At 41.0% G+C, this 18,288-nt stretch overlaps 1 protein-coding gene and 1 pseudogene across 1 annotated transcript; one reads left to right on the forward strand and one right to left on the reverse strand.

The window, feature by feature from the left end:
- Positions 1-4,989: 4,989 nt before the first annotated feature.
- Cenpl (centromere protein L) lies at positions 4,990-18,285 on the reverse strand. The gene is made up of 5 exons (XM_040738245.1): positions 17,748-18,285; positions 15,533-15,706; positions 13,791-14,042; positions 7,528-8,070; positions 4,990-5,341 (listed from the first exon to the last, which is right to left on the reverse strand). Exons 2-5 carry the CDS (start codon positions 15,701-15,703, stop codon positions 5,270-5,272), a joined length of 1,038 nt encoding a protein of 345 aa, XP_040594179.1. The 5' UTR covers positions 15,704-15,706; positions 17,748-18,285; the 3' UTR covers positions 4,990-5,269.
- LOC106021229 lies at positions 14,512-14,879 on the forward strand (annotated as a pseudogene).
- Positions 18,286-18,288: the final 3 nt, after the last annotated feature.

Below are 18,288 nucleotides of genomic sequence, written 5' to 3' on the forward strand. Positions count from 1 at the left end.
TTACCATCAGCAGACACGAGTTTTGTTTGTTTGGGTTTGGGGGGGGAGTAATTATTTATTGAGACTGGTCTTGCTACGTAGTCCAGGCTCAAAATTTGTGGGCCACACTCAGCTTTGAATAAAGTTAGTAGAAATTTGAACCTAGGCCCTCAAGCTATACATCTGCAGTCCCAGCACTAAGAAGACTGAAGCAGGAGGAAATGCCTAGCAATCAAGGCCAGCCTAGGTTCTACAGTTAGGCTCTTATCTCAAAAAACCCAAAATATATATCGAATAAACACTACTTCTAGGACTGTGAATTAGCTCAGCTGGTAGAGTACTTGCCCAGCATGCACAAAACTCTGGGTTCAAGCCCCAGCACCACGTAAACCAGGCAGGGTGATGTATTCCTATAGCCCTAGCACTTAGGAGGTGAAGGCAGGATCTCAAATTCACATGAGGCCCCATAGATAGATAGATAGATAGATAGATAGATAGATAGATAGATAGATAGATAGATAGATAGACAGACAGATAAAATTTTAAAACCTCAGTGGTTAAGAACACTGGCTGCTCTTCCAAAGGTCTTAAGCTCAATTCCCATCAACCACATGGTGGCTTACAACCATCCATAATGAAATCTGGTTTACTCCTCTGGCTTACAGGCATACATACATACAGGCAGAATACTGTATACATATTTTATTAAGAAAAGATTTTTCCTTCATTTAATAAATTCTGATTACAGTTTCTCCACCCTCTACTCCCAATTTCTCCCTACCTCACCACCCATCCCAATCCACTCTCTTTACCTCTCTCACTAGAAAACACACAGATGGAAGCTGTAGAGAGAGCTCAGTGGTTTTTTTTCTTTTTTTTTTAAGTTAAAACCCTTCTGTTTTTTATTTATTTATTTACTTTTAAGATTTATTTGTTACATATACAGTGTTCTGTCTACACTCCAGAAGAGGGCACCAGATTGAATTGTAGATGGTTGTAAGCCAGCATGTGGTTGCTGGGAATTGAACTCAGGACCTCTTAACCTCTGAGCCATCTCTCCAGCCCCCAGAGAGCTCAGTGGTTTAAAGGCTTTTGTAGACCCAGGTTCCTCCCAGCAACCACATGGTGGCTCACAACCATCTATTACTCCACTTCCAGGGAAACACACACACACACACAGAGAGAGACAGAGACAGAGACAGAGACAGAGAGACAGAGACAGACAGAAAGAGACAGAGAGACAGAGAGACAGAGAGAGAGAGAGAGAGAGAGAGAGAGAGAGAGAGAGAGAGAGAGAGAGAGAGAGAGCGCAAACAGGTTTCTAAGGGATAAAAGTAAGATAAAACTAAAACTAACACATTGGAATTGGACAAAGCTAGCAAACTGAGAGAGAACAGTGCCAAGAGGAGGTACAGAAACAGACCACTCATTCACATACTCAGGAATCCCATAAACACACTAAACTGGCTGGGTGGTGGTGTCACAATCCTTTAGTCCCAGCACTTCAGAGGCACAGGCAGGTGGATCTCTGAGTTTGAGGCCAACCTGATCTACAGAGGGAGTTCGAGGACACCTAGGGCTACAGAAAAACCCTGTCTCAGAAAACAAAAACAAAATAAAACACTAAACTAGAAGCCATAATCGCAAAGGACCTGGTGCAGACCCACACAGGACCTGTGAATGCTGTTGCAGTCCCTTTGAGATCATCTGAACTTTTATCATGTTGATTTAGGCTATATATTTTAGAGAATCCTGTTTTTGGTTTTTTTTGGGGGGTTGGTTTTTTGTTTGTTTTATTTTGGTGTCCTCCACCCCTCTGACTCCTCTTCCAAGGGATTCCCTGAGCCCTAAGGATGGGGATTGGGGGGAACCTTAAGGGAGACATTCAGTTTAGGGCTGAGTGTGCCAAGGTCTCTCATTCTCTGTGTAATGTCTGCTCTCTGTTATTTGTTCCCATTTAATGCAGGAGGAAGTTTCTCTAGTGATGGCTGAGTTAGACACTGATGTATGAGTATAGCAGAATGTCACCAGGAGTCATTTTATTGCTACCTTCTTTTTTTTTTTTTTTTTTTTTTAGAACAGTAGTATTTGGTTTTACCCTGGGTTCCTGATGTTAGTATTTAGGGATTTGTACTGTCCTGCCTTTGGAGTTCTGATAGGATACACCCTCAGCTGCTGTCACTAAGGAGCATCAACTGTGCATATTTGCTGTATTCTCTTTTAAAAGGTTCCTGCCCCCTTCCCATCCCTTTCTCTCCCTGTCTGTTCCTCCCCCTTTTCTTCTTTCCCCAGAGGCCAATCTCCCCCCCTCCTTTTTCCTCAATAAAAAAAAAAAAAAACCTCTGCTTGAACTCTGTTACATGGTGTCTTTCTCTAGCTGCTTGTTTAAAATTACAACACCTGAGCTACCTAGTCTTAGGTTCTTGGTCACCCAAGTAGCGTTGGATATGGGTTCTATCCCACAGAAGGAGCCTGAAGTTAAATCAAATATTGTTGGTCACACCCACCCACATGCTTTCTGGCACAATCCAACTAGCACATCTTGCAGGCAAGACACTATTGTTGATCCAAGGGTTTATGACTGGGTTGGTGTTTATGTTCCTCTTTTGGAAGCCAGCAGAGTACTGTCCTGAACCAAAAACAATAGGGTGTAGGGGTGAAGGTTCTATGTAGGCACTAGATCAATTTCCCCATGTTCAACGAATTGCATAGTTTTTGTCTTCAACAATGGTGCCTGGCTGTCATTTTGTGGAGAGTACTCTACAATTTTGGCAATTTGTTTGGGGGGATTCCCATGGGACCCCTTTGTTCAACAACTCAATTAGATGTAACCCAATCCTGAGACTGGAAGCTTGACCTGGTGACAAGGGATAGCCAATTGAATCTGTCTCCCCCATTATTTCACAATTTCATTTGGATAGCCATTATATGTCTATATTTTAGAAGATTTTTTTTGTTTTTCAAGACAGGGTTTCTCTATAGCTTTGGAGCCTGTCCTGGAACTCTCTGTGTAGACCAGGCTGGTCTGGAACTCACAGACATCTGCCTGCCTCTGCCTCTGTCTCCTGAGTGCTGGGATTAAAGGCGTACACCACCACTGCCCATCTTCTCGAGGACTTTTATCATTGTTGGGTGTTGGATCTTGTCAAAGGCCTTTTCTGCATCTAATGAGATGATTGTGTGTGTGTGTGTGTGTGTATGTGTGTGTGTGTGTGTTTTGTCTTCAATCTGTTTATATGGTGAATTACATTTATTGATTTACATGTGTTGAACCATCCCTGCATCTCTGGGATGAAGCCTACTTGATCATGGTGGGTGGTGATCTTTTCTTTTTGATATGTTCTTGGGTTTGGTTTTACAAATACTTTATTGAGAATTATATATTTATGTTCAATATCCCTTAATGGTCCCTTAGTCGATGTTCTATTGCTGTGAAAAGATCATGACCATGACACCTCTTATAAAGGAAAACATTTATTAGGGGTGACTTACAGTTGAAAGGCTTAGTTCATTATCATCATGGAAGAAAGTATGGCAGCATGCAGGCAGACAGTGCTGGAGCAGTAGCTAAGAGTTGTACATGGAAATCCACAGACAATAGCAAGAGAGACACTGGAACTGGTTTGAGCTTCTGAAACCTCAAAGCCCTACAAGGCCATATCTACTCCAACAAGGCCACACCTCCTAATAGTGCCACTCCCTGGTGACCAAGTGTTCAAATCTATGAGCTATGGTGGCCATTCCTATTCAAAGCATCACAATGTGTAATTCTCTTTGTTGGGTCTTTATGTGGTTTGGGTATCAGGGTAAATAACTGTAGGATTCTATACCAAAACCATCTGGCCCTGAGCTTTTTTTGGTTGGGACACTTTTTTTTTTCCTCTCATACAATACATCCCAATGGAAGCTTCCCCTCCCTCTACTCTTCCCAGTCCCCTCCCCACACCTCCCCCCTTCCTCCCAGAATGACTGCTTTCATTTCATTGTTATAGGTCTGTTTAAATTGCTTTGCCTGATCTTTGGTAAGTGGTATATATATATCAAGAAAATTATTTTTTAGATTTTCCAATTTGGTGGAGGAAAGGTTTTTGAAAGTATGTTCTTATAACTCTGGATTTCCTTGGTGCTGCTATGTCCCCCTTTTCATTTCTAACTGTTAAATTGGATTTTCTCTCTCTGCCTTTTAGTTAATTTGAATAGGGGTTTGCCAATCTTATTGATTTTCTCAAAGAACCAACTCTTTTGTTTCACTGATTCTGTATATTATTTTGTTGATTTTATCCCTGAGTTTACTTCTTCCTGTCTACTCTTGGGTGTGATTTCTTATTTTTGTTCTAGAGCTTTCAGGTATGTTGTTATGTTGCTAGTATACCATCTCTCCAATTTCTTATGTAGGCACTTAGTGCTTTGAACTTACCTCTTAAAACCGCCTTCATTGTGTCCTGTAAGTTTAGATATGTTGTATATTCATTATCTGGAACTTTCAGTGACCATACCAATCAAAATCCCAGAAGATTTTCCTACCATGCAATACATAGACACCATTCTCTCCTAAGAACTAGAGGGCAATAGAAACTGAGGGGAAAATATTTACCCAACAAAGACAAGACAAGATATCAGTGTCTCAAAGTATAATCTTCCCAAACCCAGATGCCTAGATATCATCATAAAAACATAATCAGTAACAGCCAGGACAATATGTCTCCAATACAGCTAGCAACTCTACTACAGTAGGCCCTGAGAATTGCAACCTAGCTGAACTGCAAGACAAGCATCTTAAAATAGCCTTTATAAATATGATAGAGGTCCCTTAAAGAGGTCCCTTAAAGAAATCTATGAAAACACAAATATAGAGAAATTAATAAAAACAGTTCAAGATTTAAAAGTGGAAATAGAATCAATAATAATAGTAAAAACCAAAGGAAATTTGGAAATGAAAAATTGAGGAACAGAAACAGAAACCTCAGAGGCAAGCCTCACCAAGAGAATAAATGACCTAAAACAGAAACACCAGATTTTAGATATGTTTATTTGATCAAGTTGGGCACTTTTATATTAGCAACCCAGCATCTTCTATAGCATTACACGTAACATGCCCACAGTGATGAGTACAGAAGCACATGAACATGGCTCACCCACTACCACTGCTGTGTTCCAGATCCACCAAGGCAACTCCAAAGGCACCATCAAAAACTAGGTGCTACATTTCTTCCACTGTCCCACTTGGAATAGCAACTCAGGAAATAATTGAGAGGGTTTATAATGCATCATTTGTAGTTCATACTAGAATTCACTCAATTTGAAAAATTGCCAGTTCTGTCATATATGCCAACACACCAATAAGGTATTTATGACACAGAATCTGTAAAAGAAAAAGAAGAAAAGATTTTAAAATTAAGATAGTATTATGATGACAAAGCAATTTGATACTAGGATTTTTTTGTTTTGCCATGTTTTTTGTTGACTCTACTTATTTATCTTTATATTATCTTCATTTTTTATTTAACTTTTTAATTCATTTTACATATCAACCACAGTTCCCCCTTCCTCCCTTCCCCCCTCATTTTTTATTATGTAGTTATGTGTGTAGGTTTATGCACATGAATCCAAGTGCCAGAAGAGGCTTGGACCTGGTTACAGGTAGTTGTGAACTGCCTGGTGTTGGTGCTGGGAATGCAACTCAGATCCTCTGCAAGTGCAATGCAGTTCTCAACCAGCTGAGCTTGGTTAAAGCCAAATTTTATATTTTTAGTTATGAGCCTAGCCTTTAACGGCTGAGCTATCCCTCCAGCCCTAAAGCCAAATTTAAAAGCCAGAAGAAGGTATTGGAGTCTCTGGAACTGAAGACACAGATGATTGTGACCTATCCAATATGAGCACTAGGAACTAGGCTCTTGTCCTCTACAAGAACAGTACAAGCTCTTAATCACTAAGCCATCTCTACAGCCCTTGTTTTAGCTTTTTTGAGACAGGGTCTGAAGTAGCACAAGCTGGCTTTGAAACCCTATGTTGCCAAGGATGACCTTGAAACACTGATCCTCCTGCCTCTACCTTCGAAGTGCTAGAATTAGAAGCAAGTGCCACTATATTAAGTTCCTTTTGTTTTTTAATGCTTAGCTCTTCTCATCAAATAGACTTTCCAGCCTATTTCATTTTGACCTCCAGTTTGAAAATGTTTTATAGTATTCATGGAACATAAGACATAAAATTTAGTTCAAATAGTGACTAGTTGTTTTTTTTTTTTTTTTTTTTTTTTGGTTTTACGAGACAGGGTTTCTCTGTATTGTTTTGGAGGCTGTCGGTCCAGCCTGGCCTCGAACTCACAGAGATCCACCTGCCTCTGCCTCCCGAGTGCTGGGATTAAAGGCGTGCGCCACCACCGCCAGGCTCGTGACTAGTATTCTTTTACTTATTTATTTGTTTTTTTTTGAGACAGGGTTTCTCTATGTAGCTTTTGGAATCTGTCCTGGAACTCATTCTGTAGGTCAAGCTGGCCTCGAACTCACAGAGATCCACCTGCCTCTGCCTCCCACGTGCTGGGATTAAAGGTGTGTGGCACCACCACCAGGCTTCCTTGTCTTTATAAAAAAATTTTTTGTGTCTATATGGATGTATGTGCATCCCATAGCACGTGTGGAAGTCAGAGGCTAGCTTTCAGAAGTCAGTTCTCTCCTACCAATATGTGGCATCCAGGGATCAGGTTCAGATTATTCTGCTTGGCAGTAAGCACCCTTACCCACTTAGCCACACAATGCCCACTATGTCAGTCCCGTACACCCTTTTCTTCCTAGTCTACCTTGAATGTGTGTCATCTACACTTATGATGGCCTTGATTTCCTTGTTTTAAAATAAAACATGGATTAAATATACAGTGTTGTTTAAAAATTAGAATTAATATCTACTAGGCACAGAAAGACAAATATGGCATTCATAGTAAAAGTTAAAAACATTGATCTTGATGAGTAATGGTGCACAGACAGCTATGATCCCAGTTCTTTGGAGGGGAGGCAATAGGAAAGCCTAGAAGGCAAAGATGGCATCCTACCACTGGATATAATTTTATCCCACACATACAAATGCTGTTATTAGCCGGGTGTTGGTGGTACACGCCTTTAATCCCAGCACTCGGGAGGCAGAGGCAGGCGGATCTCTGTGAGTTCAAGGCCAGTCTGGTCTACAAAGTGAGTTTCAGGACAGGCTCCAAAGCTACACAGAGAAACCCTGTCTCCAAAAACCAAACCAAACCAAAAAAAAAAAAGCTGTTATTTTAACAATTATTTCAAAGTATGTCAATTTTGACAATTTCAGTTGCTTGAGGGTAGTTCATATTACTCAGCTCTACAGTACACAATACATAGTGCCCTTCCACTTTAAGGCTGGCTTGAGGTACCTGGAGACATTGGTGGGTCATTTACAAAGCATATAATAAATCTCTCTATTGTCTTGAACTGCTACGCATTCAAGTGTGTTTCTCCATGTAAAAATACAGTCACCACATATTTGGAAAACATGACAAGAAGAATTTTGTTTAGCTGTGTTCAAACTAACCTTTATTTTCCCATCAGTATGTGCTGAAGCTACAGATGTCGAGACACGAACCAATCTTGTGGCTGATAAGTGAATTTTGAAATGCCTATGGAAATGTGAATAAAGACAGTCCATAAATAAGTCAACTTCCTCCTGGGTAACCTCCCCAGGTGTTTTGTGGACACTGTCCCATAAAGCTTTTGCATCCTCTGGATGAATTGCATAAGAAATATCCAAGCTTTGAGGGCTGCAGGGCACAGACCAAAAAAATTCAGTAGTAGCCATGTAATGGTCCATTTTGCATGCAGTCCACATAGCAGCCATCCAGGAAAGATTAAAGGCACTGATTGCTAAAGGACTGAAGCAACAGTCAAAGGTTTTCTGAAACCAGCCTCCGATTAAAGATGTATTGGACTCTGCTCCATTTGCAAGGAATAGGGGTAGACAGGTGAAATCTTCTGAAACAGTCTCCAGCAGACTCTCTCCAAAGACACAGCAGAACCAACCAGTCCACAACACTCTACCTTCTCCGTGCTCACGGGATGACTGAGATTTTGAGAGAATCTACAAAGAAAGCCAAAACAAGCTCATTAAATTCAAGACCATTTACTCCTAAATTTTATTTTCTCAAAATTAATGAATATATTAAAAATAAGGACAAGCATAGTGGCACATGCTCATAATTCAAGACTGAATCAGGAAGACAAGGAGTTCAAGGCCAGCCTTGGCTATAAAACAAGTTTGAAGTTAGCCTAGTCTATGGAATACTGTCTCAAATAATATACATACATACATACATATTTATATGTGTGTGTATATATATATATATATATATATATATATATATAGAGAGAGAGAGAGAGAGAGAGAGAGAGAGAGAGAGAGAGAGAACAGTACAGTAGTTACAGAACTGTTGTGGGAATAACCAACCACTTTCTGATCAGATTTGAAGCTTGTTCCACAGGAAGGAATTCATGTCTAGGACTATAAACATTGGATCTGGTGGGCAAAGTACTGCTGTTTTATTGCTTAGTGGGCAAATCCCTATCAAATCGCCTTCTAAAAATAATTATGTTGTGATCATAGATGAATAAATACTGCTGTCATCTTTGGCCAGAAGTCACTTTTTGCTGTGGGCCACAGTAAACCACAGAAGTGGAGGTTGAACAGATCTATATCACTCCTAACACTTAGGGAATAGCATGCATGGGAGAGCAGAGACAGAGGAAGAACGGAAGCGACATGGAATGCTGTCCTCTGAATATAACCTGGCAATTGCTCTCTTGATTCTCAGCAGCTGTGATTACCTGCAGATGATTGGGTTAATCAACATTTTGACTTGAAAGAGGGAGAAACTCAAAGTCCCACAATGATTTTCTTTAGTGGAAAAGCTACTGGCAAGTTGCCTATGTACCTGTAAATAACCCCTCATCCATGTTCCTGGAAACAGCCCTAATTAAACTCCCACTGGGTCACCAAAAACCAAGACAGGAAAGTAGAAGGGGAACCAGTTGGGAAGAGGAGGGAGATCGGCAGGAGGAACTCAGGGGACAATGATCAAAATACATGTGAGACCCATCATTATATGTAATTTACATATGCTAATAAAACACTTTAAAAAAAGAACCCAAAACAAAGTGCTAGATACATGTGTGAGCCACCATATACAGCTCCTTCTTTTGAAAATACTGTCTCTCCCCTAGTATCTATAATTAAATATGTATTAAAAGTGATTTTTAATAAACTCCAACCTTGCTTCATAAAAAAATAAAATTAAAGTAATAAAAATAGCTGATAAAAAAACCACAAAAAGGAGCTTCTCTAATCATTAATCAAAATGTTGACTTTTGGACAATATTTTTCTATACTACAGATAGAGCATATGGCAAGATCTTGCCAAAAACCAAATTAGGAAATCCTTATATGGTACACTCAGGTACAACATCTTGGGGGGAAGAAAATCTCAACTTTAGAAGGTACTGCAGAAGATCTTCATGTCCAGCAGTTTATGTTTTGCCAGTGAAGAGGAACATTTCCCACAGCAACTCTTTCCAGCCAATGACTTCTCCCAAAATTTAAAGTTCTTTCAATTTGATCCATTATGCCAGTCTGTTCAAGATAGTTTAAAATTGCCAGGTGGTGAAGGTACCCGCATTTAATCCTAACATTTGGGAGGCAGGGGCAGGCCGATCTCTGTGAGTTTGAAGCCAGTCTGGTTTAGAACGCTAGTTCCAGGATGGCTAGGGTTGTTACACAAAGAAATCCTGTCTGAGACAAAAAAACAAAACAAAACAAAACAAAAAAAAACCACTTAATTATTTTCACATGACTAACCCCTCAAATTTCCCAGTGTGAATTACATAGCAAACAAACCTTCAAAATATACTGACCAGGGCAACATTTAAATCATTGTCCCATCATAGTTCTTGTTTTTCAAGACAGTTTTGTTGTGGAATATTTGTTTAGTGATGCAAAGATATATTGCATTCTTTTATGTTGCAATTGTTTAACTCTGAAAAGCTATGTTACTTTGCCTGTCTAAAATACATAATTGGTCTAATAAAGAGCTGAACAGCCAGTAGTTATGTAAGATTGAAATAGGCAGGGCTGGCAGACAGAAAGAATAAATAAGAGGAGAGGGAGGAGAGAGGAAAGGAGAGGAGGATGCTAGGGGCCAGGCACCCAGCCACAACCACGGAGTAAGAAGGAAAGAGATATATAGAAAGGTATATAGAGGTATGTAGAAAGGTATAGAGAGATATATAGAAGTATACAGAAAGGTATATAGAGGTATATATAGAGGTTTATAGAGAGGTATATAGAAAGGTATAGAGAGGTATATAGAGGTATACAGAAAGGTATATACAGGTATATATAGAGGTATATAGAAAGGGAAAGGTAAAAGCCCACAGGCAAAAGGTAGATGGGCTAATTTAAGTTAAAAAAAAAAAAGCTAGCTAGGAACAAGCCAAGCTAAGGCCAGGCATTCATAAGTAAGAATAAGTCTCCGTGTGTTTATTTAGGGTATTATTTAATCTTTAGCAGGCCCCCAAGATTAAAAAACAAAAACAAAAACAAAAAAAAACCTACTACAGAGTTTCTCTATGTAACCCTGGCTGTCCTGGAACCCACTCTGTAGACCAGGCTGCCTCAAACTTATAGATTTGCCTGCCTCTGTCTCCTGAGTGCTGGGATTAAAGGCGTATGCCACCATCACCTGACCCCATCATATTTTTTAATAAACGATCATTTTAGTTTCTTTTATCATATCTCCTTATTCAAGAGATCATGAAGGATTTAAACATCTCCAAGACCAAATAGACTATGCGTATCACACTCTCATGACCTAAGAATCTGGGCAGCTTATCAAGAAATGAGATTTTGAAGCCCACTGCTTTCCAAAGTGGTATGAAACTTTTTGGCAATGCATGAGGGTTCCAAGTTCTCCACACCTTCAACCACATTTATTATTATTATTGTGCTCTGTTTTGCTTTGTTTTGTTTTTGAGGATTGGCTCTCCAGGAAGTCACTACGTAGACCAGGCTGTCCTTATACTCTGAGACCTATCTGCTTGTCACTGCCTCTCAAATGCTGGGACTAAAGGCATGTGCCACCATGCCTGACTTATTATTTTGTTTTTAATTTACAGTCTGTAGTAGTGACCACACTAATGAAAGGCTTTGGTTTGTACTAATGGTGAAGATGATCTTTTCATGTACTCATGGGTAGTTTGTGAGGATGGCCTTGTGCTATCCCTATTGTAAGCTAAATTCAGCAAAAGGAGATTTGAAAATCCTTAGAATAATGTTTAAAATTTTGTTTTTAATTCGTGTTTAATTGCATTTTTCTTCTAACTCCTTGAGCTGCACACCACCTTGGGTAATCACGCATGGTTTGTAACATCTTCCTTGCACTTTTTTTTTTTAATTCTTGGCAGTCTTTCCGGTATCTGAGGTCAGAATCATTTGAAATTTGCCTAATAACTGGAAGAATCCTTGTGCTATATGGCATTACCATCACTGGAGATAATAGTAAAGCAGCCATGCCCATCAAACTGGTCATCCCTCGACAACCCTATCCTATAGGAAATGGACTTTTTCTTAAAGAGCCAAACAGTACCAGGTATGATTGTATACACTGTAGTCCCAGCATCTAAGAGGTAAAGGTAGAATGACTAAGGCCAACTCAGCATAACTTAAAACCACTGTGAGTTCAATGGCCACCCTAGGCCACATGAGATCCTAGCTCAAGAAAAAGAAAAAAACAAAGAACAGGTGAGGAACGCCAGATATTAAATATTTTACTTTTGTAGGACATATGGTCTCTGTCACAGCTAACTACTTGAAGTTTCTAGTTACAGCCCAAAGGTGGCCATAGACAATACAGAAGCAAATGAAATGGGCTATGTTCCAAGAAAAAAAATTAACTAACAGAAACAAGAAAAAAAAGTTGGGCATGGTAGCATACAACTCTAATCTTAGTATTTGGGAGGCTGAGGAAGGACTGAGTATCAGGTCAGCCAGGGATATAAGGCAAGACTGTCTTGAGGGGGGCGGGAGAAGGAGAGAGAGGGGGAGAGGGGGAGAGGGGGGAGAGAGAGAGGGAGGGAGGGAGAAACAGCCTACACATTAGTTTGCTGACCTAATTTATACAAATGAATTTAGTCTTTTTCTACAGATTGAGAATTAATTCCCTTTTCCAAAGGTTAGGATTAGTTCATCAAAGCTGAGCACAGTCACACAGACTTTTAATCCCAGAAAGAGGCAGTCAGATCTCTGTGGGTTCCGGGCCAGGCAGTGCTACACAGGAAGACGCTGTGCCAAGAAACAGAAGGGAAAAAAGGTGGGGGCGGAAGGAAGACACTTAATTCTGAATGAACTCAAGAGGCAGAAGCTGGAAGATCTCTGTGAGTTCAAGAACCTTCTGGTCAACATAATAAGTTCCAGGTCAGTCATCCAGGGCTATACAGACAGACCCTGCCTCAAAAAACAAAAGCTAATCTCTTAACTAATTGAAAGACAGGCTTGTTCCTTTTATGCACAACTTACAGGCAGAGATATGAAGCACTGCATTTCTGAGAGTCACATGGCATCACATACCATATGGAATGATACAATGCATACCACTTACTAAAATTTTGCTTCTAGGAGCTAAAACCTAAAAAAAGAAAAATCCAATGAATTATAATGTGCTGGTTAGTTTTTAGTCACCTTGACCCAGCTATAGTCATCTGGGAAGAGGGAACATCAATTGAGACATTTCTACATCAGACTGGCCTTGTAGACAAGTCTCTGGGGCATTTACTTAATTAATGATTGATATAGGAGGGCCCAGATCACTGTGGACAGTGCTACCCTGGGCAGGGGGCCTTGACTATATAAGAAAGTAAATTAAAAGGCCACGGAGAGAAAACCAGTAAGCAGCGCTCCTTCTGGTCTCTGCTTGAGTTCCTGCCTTGGCTTTCCTCATGAACTGTGTGACATGAACGTATAAGCCAATTTATAAACTCTTTCCTCTCCAAGTTGCTTTTGGTCATTGTTTTATCACAGCAGAAAATAACTAGATGCTGGGCAGTGGTGGTGCAAGCCTTCAATCCCAGAACTCCAGAGGCAGAGGCAGGTGGATCTCTGTAAATTTGAAGCCAGCCTGGTCTACAGAGAAAGTTCCAGGATAGACAGGACTACACAGAGAAACTTGTCTCAAAAAGAAAAAAAGGGGGGGGGGGACTAGATCTGTACCTACAAAAATGTAAAATGAATAATTAGCTATAACACTGATTAGTCAAAACACAAACTATGGACAGTGAGATACCAATTTTAAGACTATGTTGATTCAGATAAATAAATAGATGTATACCAAAATTTTAAATTGTGATTTTTATAAAATTATTATGCTGTGTACGTGAGTGCATAATTCGAGGGCAAGTGGGCCAGAGTGGAGTAAAAGGTCAGAGTATACCTTTGTGGGATCAAGTCTCTCCTTCTACCTGTGGTTCCAGGTATGGAATTCTGACCTCCAGCCTTAATTTGCTGAGCTATCTTGTCAGTACAAGTTTCTTAAACTTCCTTTATACCTCTGCATGTTTTCTAATCAACATCATATTCCACCCACCTACACATATAGGAAACAGATTAAGTTAGTCATAACAATTCCAAGCTTAAGGAGTTAAAAAACAACAACAAAGACAGACAAGCAGTAAGAAAAACTATAATTTCCATTCCAAACCAACAAAACACAATTTTTTCCCCTCTATGAAGCAAATGCTACATACATACTACTGTACCTGCACAAGAAATGCTTCAGGGTCCCTTTGTGTTCCTCTCACTCCAACTAGAGTAGAGAAAATCACTTTGATGTTGAAGTCTTCTCCCACTTCCACAGCAAGTCCTTTTTGCCTTTCAGCAGCAATAAATGCACTTAGAAGTCTAGAATATTCTTTGAAATTAGAATAGGAGAATTTATACAGGGGAGTTAAACTATATACAGTCCATTGTTTGTGGAGGAGAAATGCAACCTTCCGAGGATCGATTTCTTCCTAAAACAAAAAAGGAAATCATGTAAAAAAACACTTTAAAAAGTAAAAACATAGCTGGGCATTGGTGGCGCACGCCTTTAATCCCAGCACTTCAGAGGCAGAGGCAGATGTACCTCTGTGAGTTTGAGGCCAGCCTGATCTACAGAGCGAGTTCCAGGACAGCCTCCAAGACAATACAAAGAAACCCTGTCTTGAAAAGAAAAAGGAAACGTCATAGGAAACAAAACTTGACTCCTATCTCAAAAGGTACTAGATACACACCGTGGGCAAGAGAGAAGGCTACACTGAAGGTACCGAAAAACCAAAGGTACAATAGAACCAATGAAAAATGCTAGACAAGAATACTAATTTCAATAGTTGGGAAACATACAAATTCAAAAATGAGGAGCTTTTCCCTAGCCGCCGCCAAGTTGCACAGAGGCAGAGGCTCAGTGTGTTCAAGATTCGACCTCACCTGTAATCCACGGCTATGGCCAAGGAAGGCATTGCTGCTAGACGTGTAATGGATGTCAACATTGCTCTTCAAGAGGTGGTAGCACATGGCACAGGCGAAGCTGCCTAAGCCTTAGACAAGCACCAAGCCAACCTCTACGCACCTGTATTCAACTGTGATGAAGCCTATGCATGTCTGGCTGGTTGAGGCACTTCATACTGAGCACCAAATCAAGCTAACTGAGGTTGATGAGGACAAGGAACTAGGGGAATGGGTAGGCCTCTGTAAAACTGATGAAGAGGGGAAGCCACGAATGTGGTTGGCTGCAGTTAGCAGTTAAGGACTAGGGCAAAGAATCTCAGGCAAAGGATGTCATCAAAGAGTACTTCAAGTGCAAGAAATGAATAAATAAAATGTTTAGCTCATTAAAAAAAGGAATGTTCCAGTCAAACAGGGGAAAGTATGAGTCTATATGCTTCAAAAATGCCAACATCACAGAAGAAAAATACTGAAGGAATGAATGGATTACTGGAGATCAGAAGAAACAAAAGATACTGTGGTTAAAATGTGAAATTCTTTTCTTTTTTTGGGTTTTGAGCCAGGGCTTCTCTGTGTAGATAGCCCTAGCTGTCCTGGAACTAGCTCTGTAGACCAGGCTGGCCTAGAACTCATAGAGATCTACCTTCCTCTGCCTCCCAAGTGCTGGGATTTTGAAGGCATGTGCCACCACGGCCCTGCTGAAATTGTTTTCTTAACTACTCCTCATTTACCTATTAGCTAAAAGGTTAAGATACTAAAAGTAGGGCTGGAGAAATGGCTCAAAGGTTAAGAACACTGGCTGCTCTTCCAGAGGTCCTGAGTTCAATTTCCAGCAACCACATAGTGGCTCACAACCATCTATAATGAGATTTGGCGCCTACATGCCAGAACACTGTATACATAATAAATAAATCTTTTTAAAAAGATACTAAAAGTACTATAAATCATTATGTAAATTTATGTATTCTTATTCATATATTTTTAATCACTGACTATCCCAAAGGTGAACAAATCATACCTGCAACTGTGTACATTGGGGAATTTTCCTTCGAGGTGGACTAGGAAAAAATGAACTCTGTCTCCTGACGGATTCCAGTCGTTTCTGCAGAGGGGTGGCACCTACGAAGTAATCTTTAAGATTTGAAGTCCTTCGTCTAGAAGTTGATACTTGTGAATCATAAGGATCCATGGTCTGCAATAAGAAAAAAAGTAACTAGGATTCTAAGCACTAAAGTCAACTCATGCACATTGCTCTACAAGTATTTCCTTCCTACTCTCTTTCCTTCCCACCTTTTCCACAGCTTCCTCCTATTTCCTGTCTCGGTCACTTGTTCTATTGCCGTGAAGAGAAATGCCCAAACAAGAACTTGATAGTATGAGCTCAAGAATAAGTCAAACAATGTGATACACATGTTGTCAAGGAGACCTGCAAGGCCACCATGAATGATGGGCACAAAGGGGGCTTCATGATGACCCTAAAGAGCTGCCTCTAATCTGGCTTGCCAGTTTCCAAGTGAGGGAAGACATGAGGTGAGTTTGTGTGAGCCCATGGAATGACAGATTATGACAACGGGCACCATGGGTGATGGCTATCTTCCAGGATCCTTGGAGGCTGGAACATTCTATCAAGGGAGCAAAGGTTGTTTTTAAGAAGAAAGGCAGCTACCTCACAGTGTGCCCCCCTCTTCCTGAAGGAGGCTACAAAGCAACATCAGCACAATACCCAGGCACTAAACCGGCCCCAGATCACCAATGAAAGTGAAAACCGTGCTCCCAAACTGAAGCACTGTTCAAGGCTGCCGGCTTTGTCACTTATCACCCTCAGCAGCCAGAAGAGGTGAACTTTCTAGTCAGAAAACCAGAGGACAAAAAAAAAAAAAAGAAAAAAGAAAAAAAAGAAAACCAGAGGACATCTTTACAGACACAACCCACAACAGCAACACCCTGTAGCCAAAACTTGACCTGCAGAGGAAATGCCTCAACTGTTGCCTTCCAAACCTGCCTGTGAAAGGGATTTCCTTTCCTACCAATCCTCCTTCAGCCAGAAAAGTGACAAAACTGAGCCAGACAGGACATAGAGTAAAGTACAATTGTCAACGGATTTGTTGATGAACGAATAGGGACTGGAGTGATGTCCCGTGACGATGATGATCTGGAAAGCAGAATGACCCACACAGTACCTCAGGGGGCATGGTCATTTCCTCCTCCACAGGAGTGGTATACCACAGAGGAAGGGGGTGGCAATATTCTCTAGGGAGGATAGATCACCTGGAAAGGCCAGTTGTCTATATTAGGGGAACCATAATCTTGTGCCATCAATTCCTCCTCCTACAGACATGGCACCTTAGCTTCATCTGGATTCTCAAAACCCCAGGGCTGCTGTGATGGCTCCAAGTAAAGGGACTTGTAGCTAAGCTAGTCTGAGTTCAATTCCTGAAACCCATACAGTAGTAGAGAAGTGACTTCTGCAAGCTGTCCTCTGACCACCACACCCACATCATAGTCCATGTGGACACACATGGACTACGTTTAAAAAATAAAATAAGAAACACCATAGATAGAGATGCAACATTTAGATAGGCATTTTCATTTTCCCATAGGTATAAAGTATTTCCATGATGTGAGCCTTGACCACATTCCTGGTGAGCCCTCCAGTGTGCACTTCAGTGGGTTTAGATTACAGAATTTTTCCTTGAAGTACGTTATTGGGTACAATAATTGCTAAGCATTCATTACTTTCCAAGTTTGTTTGCAATCGCTTAACAAATATCAAGTGTTCTGCTTATAGTGACCGTGTAGCTCAGGTTGGCCTAGAACTCAACAGCAATTCTCTCGCCTCATCCTCCCTTGTACTGGGACACATCTAGTACTACGGTTTCATTTACTCCTCAAGTGATCCATTATGTAAGCTACTATGTTACCAGTTGACAGCTTGGAAGGGTCCGAAATATTTCCCAAGTCTTACCCTTTCAACAGCTTTTTAGTATCCACAGAACACATCCCTCGCCAAATCCTCTTGTACTCAGTTCAAAACACACAAGTAAAACTCAGTTACTCCTCTTGTGACTAGTTAATCGCTGCAGTCAACCGGCTGCTCCAATACCAACGCCCACCTGAACGCTAACTCCAGTGTGTACCCATCGAAACACCCGAAAGCATCGCAAAGACAGTGGCCACACAACAGAGCTCAACGCAGTACACAGTCAGTCGGGGATCCACCCAAAACATCTTACCAAAAATAAGTCGTAATGACGCTGTCATCCATTCCGGACTCACGAAGCATTCTTCAAGTCTGGCTCAAAGACTACGTCCAGAGGAAATTTTTTTGTTTTCATAAGAAAACAGCCAAAACGACTGCTAAGAGAGAAGCGAAGCAATCCCTGGTGAGTTCAGGAGACATCAAGACCAGTGAGGGAGCCTTGGCTCGCTCAAACGCGGGCGACACCGGAGACTTCACCTTGGGAGAAACAGTTCCGCTTCCCTAGTGGCCCGGCTCTGCGACCCTCACTCCTCGGAAGCTAGCATCTGCCCACGAAAGACACGGCGTCTCCAAAGCCCCCTTTCGGAAGCTCTCCGGTGATCAAAAGTAGACCTGAAACTCCTAGCCGTAGGCGCAACTCCGCGCACTCCACGCCCTCCTATTTAAAATCATCTCCCGACTTGCTCTGCGGCCGACGCAGACAGCCTCTCCGGCGGCCCGCCGATTTCACGTAATTCAGCAACTGAAGTCGCCATTTTAACTGAGGGCCGTGCTTGCTGACTTGAATCAGTCCC

This window comes from Mesocricetus auratus, unplaced genomic scaffold, assembly GCF_017639785.1.
Source record: "Mesocricetus auratus isolate SY011 unplaced genomic scaffold, BCM_Maur_2.0 Super-Scaffold_100676, whole genome shotgun sequence".
NCBI classification, from domain to species: Eukaryota; Metazoa; Chordata; class Mammalia; order Rodentia; family Cricetidae; genus Mesocricetus; species Mesocricetus auratus.

What these genes read in the sequence shown, in the direction of transcription:
- Cenpl (XM_040738245.1), bottom strand. Translation starts at nt 15,703, where the DNA reads ATGGATCCTTATGATTCACAAGTATCAACTTCTAGACGAAGGACTTCA. An exon ending in CCCAATGTACACAGTTGCAG is followed by an intron (nt 14,043 to 15,532) that starts GTATGATTTGTT and finishes TTTTTGTTTTAG; the next exon opens with GAAGAAATCGATCCTCGGAA. An exon ending in ATACTGATGGGAAAATAAAG is followed by an intron (nt 5,342 to 7,527) that starts GTTAGTTTGAAC and finishes TTTCTTTTACAG; the next exon opens with ATTCTGTGTCATAAATACCT.